At 37.8% G+C, this 10,037-nt stretch overlaps 1 protein-coding gene across 2 annotated transcripts in view; it reads right to left on the reverse strand.

Moving 5' to 3' along the window:
* The window catches only part of PDE3B (phosphodiesterase 3B), a 55,176-nt gene that overhangs the window by 25,593 nt on the left and 19,546 nt on the right, over nucleotides 1–10,037 (reverse strand). For both annotated transcript variants that reach the window (XM_026668338.2, XM_026668337.2), the window contains exon 2: nucleotides 672–722. In XM_026668338.2, coding sequence (XP_026524123.2) covers nucleotides 672–722 — 51 coding nt within the window. The remainder of the gene's footprint in view (nucleotides 1–671; nucleotides 723–10,037) is intronic.

Genomic DNA, 10,037 nt, shown 5'->3' on the forward strand with positions numbered 1-10,037 from the left:
CGCAGAGAACAGAGGCCTAAACTACTGTAGTGCCAGATCATGTGAGATCACTAGCACGAGATCTCACACTACTGTAGGCCTGTTCTCCGTGAATGCATCAAAGCAGGTAAAGGAACCAACAGCTCACTAGATTGTCACGAGTCTCCACATGCCCATGTGGGAGGGGGGAATAGGCAGAGCGAATGTTGCAGTGCCTCTGTGAATGACTGCCATGGTGCTGCAATATTTGTAACTGGCAGCCCGTGGGCCAGATGTGTCATGTATAGGCCACGCCCAACCCAGCTCTGCGAATGGGAAAAACATTGTGAAACATCACATAATGGCAATGTGATGTGGCAAGTTTGACACTCATATTCTAAAGGTTTGGTGCTCTCTATAATGGGCCCTATGTATGAAGTGTGACATCAATCATTTCATTCTTAAGAGGGGGCCAGATGAATATATTATGCATATATAAAGGTAGTATGTTTGTGTTATGGAAGTTTTGGTGAAGTTCCTTGTGCTTCAAACTATTCATGACAAATGAGAACAACAGACTGCCTTTATAAAATTTCCCCAGATTTCCTGAGAAAGAATCTACATTATTTGATGCACATTTTTTATTTGCAGGGCAAATATCAATTTGGTATTTTTTCCTGTTAGAATTATTTTTATATTTTACATGTACTGACCTGATGATGAGGTTTATACCATTGCTTTAAGTCGCAGTCCCAAAGAATCATCTGTAAAACAAAAAAAAACCAGGAAGTTATAGGCAATTTGTCCATATTTGGCAACATTCAACTCTTCAAGTCATGAATAAAAAATAATTCTATAAATTATCTGTATTTGCTGCATTTAGTTGCTGTACTTCACTTCAATAAATAAAATGAATATAAGGAGGTTTCTGAAAAATAGCTAATTATTTTAAAAAATAATTTAAATAATTTTGTATTTCACAAATTTCTTTCCCTGTAAATACTTTTTCAATATATTCATGAAAAACTATTTATTTGTTCAATTTATATAGCTGCCCATATGTGACTCTGGGCAGGTCAAAACGGGAAAATATAAAAAAGAATACAAAAATAACAAATATCAGATAACAACAATAATCAAAATAAAAGCCATTAAAACCATAAAAAACACAATCTACAAGAGTAACACATTCAAAATAAAAAGTGTAAAAAACCCACATATGAGCCTTTATTCCAAGCTATTAACAGTATAGAAATTTATACAGGATCCACACCACCAAAATATTGTTTTCCATTTCAGATTTAGAGACAATGGGATAGGCAGATGAACTTTATTTAAAGTTGTCACTTTATCATTCATTCAAATGTTCCCATTTTTCAAATTTCAATAGGTTATGTATTTTAGCAATCACATATTCATCATTTATACATAATTCAATTTCAAACTCAGACTTGCAACCATAAACTCTTTTAACATTCACAACCATAAACTCTTTTGTCTATTTTAAGTCTTTCTAACAGCTGTAAATAAGAAAACATTAGAAATTATTATTCCTCTGCCATCAGTTCTCTTGATTTTATCCCATAGCCCATGTTTGATCAAACTCATCCCTTGCTGACCCCCAATAACGCTCTAGATGTCTCTTCTCATGTATCATCTGCCTCAGCATTAACCATGGTTAGTGATGGGATCCATGGGAAGGGAGAGGTCACATGGCTGCAATCCAATCCAAGCCCCGCAGTTGCCTTCTCATTAGTGGAGAGTAGATTGTGTAAGCAGACCATCAAATACAATTATCATAAGGAATGATGGTCCTGCTTTAGTCAATAGCACTGGGATATTAGTTGCTGATATTCTGGGCACTGCAGTTTTTTTAAAAAACATGCTGATAAATTAGAATGTATGCAGAGAAGGGAGACTAAATTGGTAAGGGGCTGAGAGATCAATCAAATAAAGAGAAATTTGAAATAGGTAACTTTTGCCTGGAGAAGAAAGGATTAAGAAGTGATTTGATAATCATCTTCCTACTAAACTTGGACAGGTGGGCATGTTCCAGGTTCCCTCAGTGAAACAATGTCACCTATTATGGTGTCTGTCATAGCACCCGCCTTAAGAAGAATCCTCTCTCCTGAGATACCGATAGCCCTGACCTTGTTGGGCCTAAGGATATTGATGGACCTGGTATAGGATGAATGCAATTGTATTGGGCCTCAACCTTGTTTATTTTTTGAAAGTCCTTTTAGTGCATTGTGTTTTTAGTTTCTTAGTTAGTTAGTTAGTTTGTTGCCTGTATTAGATGGGTCGCTGTATAATTTTCTTTAATAAATATACTGTAAAGGATTTTTATTTTTAGCACTGTGAGTCTTAAACCACATTGAAACAACCACAAAGGATCTAATTTACATTTTAGGAGACAAAATATCAAAGAATGGAAGATTTCATGGGGTTAATGAAAAGCTGGATTGTTGTTTTTTTAGAGGTGTTACAATTTTGAATTTCCTGCAACAGCTAGAAATTGAATTAGTGAATCTTTGAGCTTCATTCTGTGATTCAGGATTTAAGCAAATATATTCTTTGCAAATGTTAGAAGCTTCCACAAGGTGGTGCTCAAAACGTAATTCTCAGAGAAATTATTAATCCAGTTTCATGACTCTTGTTTTTTATTCAGTGAAAAATGAGATTAAAGATGTTACTTAAATAAATCTAACTTTAAGACTTGCTGATCAGATTGAAGCGCCCCTTATATCAGATTGAAGCCTTCCTTCCTTAATTTTTATTATTAGATTTTTACTTATTCTTTATTACTTTATGAGTTCCACAAGGCAGTGAACATACCTCACATTTTTTCCTTCCCCTATTTCCCCATCACCACTCTGTGAAGTAAGTTGGGCTGAGAGAGAGTGAATGGCCCAAAGTTACCCTGCTAGCTTTCATGCCAAAGGGGGGAATACAACTCAACAGTCCACTATCTCTTGAAAAAATTGTTGATATTATATATTTTGTCTAAATAATATGGTAAAGAGTCAATATGGATTAGATAATGGGTTAAAACTGGAAGGCCCATGTTCAACTCTACCGCTAGCCATGGAAATTGGATGGTTTTCAATTCAGCCTATCAATTCATAGGGTTATTCTGATAAAGAAAAAATAAAGGCAGATTCCTAAATAAGCCACCATGAATTCATGAAGAAACAGCTATAAATCAAATCAATAAATGTCAAAGAATACTAGTGATTATGATGTGATGCTATTATATTTTGCCATTACGAAAGATATGGGTCTCATTTGAATGTGAGGGTACCAAATTACTGGCCTTTTTAAATTATTTCGGCATTGAAAGTTGGTATGATGTGAAGAATATCTGATTTGAAAAGTACCAACTTTAAAGGATGTTGGAGATCTTTGTCTTTCTATAAGTTAAAGTAAATGAGAATAATTTCAAAAGACACATGCTTCTCCTGCCTGAAGAACCAATGATAAAGTTAACAAAATGCTATCTATCTCCCATGATAGGAGATAAATGACTAAAAGTTCCAGATAATAAATGTTTTATAGATGTAAAATAACAGGTTGGTATAGATTAGGAGGTGATGATAATACTAGTAGGTAAGACATAACAAAAACAAAACAAAACATGCTACTGCAACAGAACTATAATCCCAGCCATTTCAGAATTGGTCATGGTGCTCCATTTCATGAGACCTTGAGTGAAACTTTGTTCACAAACCCATCTGGTCTTTCTGCCTGCAACAAGAGCTTCAAGTGCCTGCAGAATGATCATCTCAGCTGCTCTATGACATTTCTGAAGTAGAAAGATCACAGGGGCTTTACTTATTGATTCTCTGGATAAGGCACTTGCAAGCCCAACTACAGGTATATTATGGAAGGAGTGATGTCAAACACTTTTATTGCTTGAAGTGTTTGTTTCTCTCAAGAGCGGTAGATTTCTTGAACAGGTGTGATTAAGTTCTAGCACCAATGATTATGATTTCACCTAGCCCACATGGGGCATATTAGAGGAAGATTCAGCCCATGGATCAAATCTTATATTCCACCCAATTTTCATATTCTGTCATTCAGTTGCTCTCAATTCTGATATGATCCATGATCTGATGAGCATCATTTTGATAGGACTGTCTATTAGTAACTGCATTATCTGTCAAACAACAATAGAGATGGCAGGATGAGTAGCAAATTTAACATATTTAAATATCAATTAACTAATTTCAGGCAAAACATCAAAATAATTTATAGCAATTTTAATCAAATAACATTATTTAGATGCAATTTGATATGATTATTCCCCAGGACTGTCATTTAGGCAGGTCAGAGATTTATACTGCAGTCTAAATTCCACATACGAATCTATAGAATTTCAACTTTAAATTGATAGTTACTCTATTTTAATGCAGGCTCGATACAATAGTGGATATATGCGCCAACTTTCAGAACCTACAAAATGTAAAATTTGAGTAGAGCACCAGTAGTGTAGATGATCAGATCATAGATAATCCGAATTACTGTAAGAAGATCCAACAACCTAATATTTTAAGTGTAAAAAATATCTGGTAGACAAAATTCATTTAATGTTATTTTGACATCTATCATTTATTTCTCATTTTTATTTATTAAAAATAGTTCAGATCTGTTAACACCATCTCATCAGATCTAGCTCGGTAAATAAATATTTCCATGGAAACTAAGCGCAGCATTAACCAAACAAAGACAATAACACCATAGCAACTTGATTCAGAAGGCAAATCTGCAAAGATCTTTACAGTTTATTTTGAAAGAAAGAGAAACACTACTTTTACAAAAAGAACATGTCATTATTAAACAAACTTCCCTTCATTACTCCAAACTGGAAAAAAAATCCTTTTAAAACCCAGTATAGATAAAGAACTTTAAGTTGATTTAAATGTTCTTATTGTGATTAGATAATAGGTTCATGTGTCTGACTCAAAATAAAAAAACCACTTCTACACAATTTTGGGAAATTTACCCAGATTTGGGAACCACTGACTTTCTGCTAGACTTATAAATATGAAACTAAATATTGCAGGCAGAGAATCCAAAATGGCAGCTAAGAATGAGGTTACTGTTGCCAAGATCTTACTTCTGTTATGCTGGATTAACTCAAAGTTAAAACCTGATTTCCCAATTGTCCAAAAAGCTTACCACTTTGTCACTGCAATATCCCGTTAATGCATTATTTTCCTTTTCTCATGCTCCTCAAAGGAATTTCTCGTATATCACCTGTTTTTCATTTTTAGTTTTGAGTCATCTTTACATCTTGTGTATAAACTGTAAAATTTCTCAAAATAATTTTTAAAGTAATTTTAATACGTAAATTATTTTACTTGTTTTTGACTGTTGCTTTTCTTGCGGTTCCTTGTTCCTCCATCTAAATAATGCTTAATAATAATAAGCTTTATTTAGCTCATAAAATGTTTAACTGTATGCTTCTGGCTATTCAAATTCCAGATCACTCATTCACGCTGAACTTTGACTAAAAAACAATAAAGGATGAATTGGTAGAATTTATCCCATGATTAGAAAACAGCTTCTTGTCATTTCCCTCTTCCTGGTAAATATTTACCACTATCTTACCCTAGTTCAATAGAAGCATAGCTACTGTAATAGAGAGCCAAGTGGTTGATCTAGTGGTTAGGGCACCAGGTTAGAAAATGGGAGACCATGAATTCAAGATCTGCCTTAGCCATGAAAGCCAGCTGGGTGATTTTGAGCCAGTCACTCTCTCAGCTCAACTTACAGGGTTGCTGTTGTAGGAAAAATAGGAGGAAGGTGTGTTGGATATGTTTGCAACCTTGAGGTATTTGTAACAACAATAAAGTCAAAATATAAATGAATGCATAAATAAATGAATAAATAAGATGGAAGTACTATGGATGCAAACACACACACACACACACATAACTTTGCTGCCTTGTTGTGGCAAGGAAGTGTTCCTGGGAGGGAGGGATGAAGACTGAAAGTATATAATCTTTAGCAGGGTCACCATGGTGTAAAGGTTATTCCAGTTCCCCAGCTAAAACCAGAAGGAACTACATTGGGCAGAACAGAGAAATGCTACAGATAGAAGGTCACTTTAGTGAGAATGATTTTGTCATTTTAATGAAGCAGTACAGTTGTGTGTGTGTGTGTGTGTGTGTGTGAGAGAGAGAGAGAGAGAGAGAGAATGAATTAGATGCCAACCTAGCCTTGGAGAGTGTGGAACCACTGAATTGATTGGGGTCACCACTAACAAATACTCCCCAAAAAGGAGCAATATTAATAACTTTCCTTGTTAGGAATTTATCAAATGGAATGTTTGCATTTGAAAGACCTCACTTACTTCCAGGATGTTTTTCCAATGCTGTCCCTAAAACTGGAGATTGAGCCATCTTTAGCCATTAATATAAATAATTTCTACTACAATACAAATGTTAAAACACATGCCCCAAATTGCTCTTTAAGAGATAATATTGCTTGAATCCAGACATGATATGTAAAAATGTCATTAACTATTTGCCACTCAATGCAGAAAGCAATCATATGTTTTATTTCGGCTACATTTGAAAATATGGTAGGTCTCCACAGCTATGAGCTGTGATGATAGTTAAAACTGTGTTGACCAGTAATAATTGTAAAACTAGTAACTTAAAGTAAAATAAAAGTGCTAGGCTGCTATGTGCCACCAATTACTCTGCTGGAAGTTCCTTAAAGTCATGGGGTGAGTGGAAGAGCCTCTCAGTAGCAGACATTTTTCCTTAGGCCTTGTAGGAAAGATGCTTGAAGTTTATTTTTAAAGAATACTTCTTGGATTATTTAAACAATTGTTTCCACTGATTATAAGCCATTTTGAAATAACTGTTATCCTGAAAACTGGGATATAAATAATAGCATTAAAATAGTAACATATCCTTGATTAATTAACACATGCAATATGTTATGTCCACACAGAAAAATCCCTTAGAGACTCCTTCATACATTTTATGGCAATACAGAATACTTTCCCAGCTATATCTAAAAACTGCTTCAGCAATGTCAAAAACACTCTTTCACATTTCTGTGGGAGGAAAGAGGTTTAATTTTGACCAAACTTCCTACAAATTCCAATAAAATCTAATTATGTGAGGGAATTTAAAAGAATACAAGAGTAGCAAAAAGAAATAATGAGGAACAGTTAATAGTAAATAATAGGGAGGACTGGAGAAAGAACAAAGAATATGTGGAATGACAAGCATAAATAAAATAAACAGCAAAAACAGAAGTATATAATTCATATTCAAAATAATCACAAATCAACATAGACTATTTGGGTTGCAGCAAAGTTAATATATACTATTTCCTTACACTTCATTGTAAAGTGAACAAAAGTAACAGATCTGACTCAGTTTGCTTTTACTGGTGTCCTCGTTTAGCAACCACAATTGGGAGAGGCAACTCAGTTGTTAAATGAAGGGGTCGTAAAGTAAAACTGTGACTGCACTTATGATCTTACTTCAGACCTGTAAAGATTGTAAACGTGAGGATTGGTCTTTAGTGGCAAAATTACTTTTGGTAGCTGTTTGAAGTAGTAGAACAGAACAGAACAAAACAGAACAACAGACTTAAAAAGGACTTTAGAGGTCTTCTAGTTCAACTCTCTGCTCAAACAGGAAACCCTACACCATTTCAGACAAATGATTGTCCAATCTCTTCTTTAAAACCTCCAGTGTTGGAGCACCCACAAATTCTTGAGGCAAGTTATTGCACTGATTAATTGTACTAACCGTCAGAAAATTTCTCCTTAGATCTAGGTTGGTTCTCTGCATTATTAGTTTCCATGCATTGCTTCTTGTCCTGCCTTCAGGTGCTTTGGCGAATAGGTTAATCCCCTCTTCTTTGCGGCAGCTCTTTAGATATTAGAACACTACTATCATGACACCCCTAGTCATCTCTTCATTAAACTAGACATGCCCAATGCCTGCAACCGTTCTTCATATATTTTGGCCTCCAGTCCCCTAATCAACTTTGTTACTGGTCACTAAAATGGCTATGTAGTTAACAAATTGGTATCCATTCAAAATCAAAATGATTTTCACTACAGATGCTCTTCAAATTGCAATATGTTCCTAAATATTTATTTTCTAAGCAGTTCCAATGAAGCCATGTCTTCAAAATGAGATTGTAATAATGACATCTGAAATCCGACCTTCCTTCATTACAGTCAAGTTCAACTGATTCCACTATCAAAAATAAAGGCGTTATAAGGTAATTGCTGGGTAGAATGACGCAAAAAGTTTCCACGACAACAAGAACTGGAGTGGCTGCCTTGTACTTCCTCATCTGTTTGCTCTCAGACCAGGAGCCTGACAGTGCAGTCACTACATCCTGTTTCTGTTAAAAGATACAGGAATATAGAAGCTGCAACATTTAACCCTTAACTAACCTTTGCATAGTTTTAAAACCATCCTTAATACCAATATTTTGATATCTGTATTTCATTAACTTGACTATTAAATATTAAAAATATGTACATGCATATATTTCAAGAAGTATATTTAAACCCATCTAAACATGTATTTGGAAAAATGTATCTGAATGAAGAGAATATGAAAAAGAAATTGTTTGTTTTCTCTCAAAATTACTGCAAATCAATAATAATTATTGTAATATTACAATTACAATATCACAACCAGTTTTATAGAAAAAATAATGTTTAAATTAGTGACTTTAAAAACAGTGACTGATGGTTTAAAGTAGAGGTCTCCAACCTTGGCAACTTTAAGACTGGAGGACTTCAACTGCCAGAATTCCTGAGCTAATATGACCGGAGGAAGAATTCTGGGAGTTGAAGTCCACATGTCTTAAAGCTGTCAAATTTGAAGACCCTTGGTTTAAAGCGTGATCATGAAGCCAGAAATCATAAAGCACTATGAGTGCTTTAGCTAAAAATAACTGAGGTTCCCCTCAAATTCTCCAATTGAGAAAGGTACCAGAGTAAACTTGAAAGAACATTCATGTCATCCTTTACTCAAAGTTACATCCAAAGTTTCACACAGACCTATTTAGCAGCTCCCATGTCTCCCCCGATATCAATTTTAAAAAATCAATATAAAACTGATAGCCTTTTACAGTAGATTTCTGTTGGATTTATTGAGCCAAGTAGAAGCTTAGAAAGCACGGAAGAGAAATTGTATTCTCTCCCCCCCTCGAGCGGGGATGTTTTTGGTCTCTTCTTGAGTGACTTTAAAAAAAAAAACCCCCCCCCCCGGGGGTTTGTAGTTTTCCCTTTCTTTTTTCCCCCAAGCTTAAAAATATGATTTTAAAATAAAAAATTTTTCTTTTTTTTTTTTTTTTTTTTCCCTCTTCCCCTCCCCCCACCCCCACCCTCCCTCAATTCTCCCCCCCCCCCCCCCCACACGCCCCAAAAAAAAAAAAAAACTAAAAATTTCCCCGGGGCCCAAACACCTCAACCCCCCCCCCCCCCCCCCCCCCCCCCCCCCCCCCCCCCCCCCCTCCCCCCCCCCCCCTCCCCCCCCCCCTAACCCCCCCCCCCCCCCCCCCCCCCCCACCCCCCCCCCCAACCGCCCCCAACGCCAAACCCCCCCCCACCCCCTCCCCCCCCCCCCCCCCCCCCCCCCCCCCCCCCCTTCTTCCCTCCCCCCCCTTTTCTTTCCCCTCCTTTTACCCCTTTCTTCTTCTTCACCCCCCCCCACCCCCCCCCCCCCCCCCCCCCCCCCCCCCCCCCCCCCCCCCCCCCCCCCCCCCCCCCCCCCCCCCCCCCCCCCCCCCCCCCCCCCCCCCCCCCCCCCCCCCCCCCCCCACCCCCCCCACCCCCCCCCCCCCCCCCCCCCCCCCCCCCCCCCCCCCCCCCCCCCACCCCCCCCCCCCCCCCCCCCCCCCCCCCCCCCCCCCCCCCCCCTATTGGCCAAGTAGAAGCTTAGAAAGCAAGGAAGAGAAAATGTAATCCCCCCCCCCCACCCCCCCCCCCCCCCCCCCCCCCCCCCCCCCCCCCATATTTATATCCCAGAGCATAAACCCTAAGAGGCCAAACCACACCATACCGCTCATCGGCCCCCCCCCCCCCCCCC

The sequence above is a fragment of the Notechis scutatus genome, chromosome 1 (genome assembly GCF_049901735.1).
Source record: "Notechis scutatus isolate UNSWTSFEM ecotype Mainland chromosome 1, rNotScu1.2, whole genome shotgun sequence".
Classification (NCBI taxonomy): Eukaryota; Metazoa; Chordata; class Lepidosauria; order Squamata; family Elapidae; genus Notechis; species Notechis scutatus.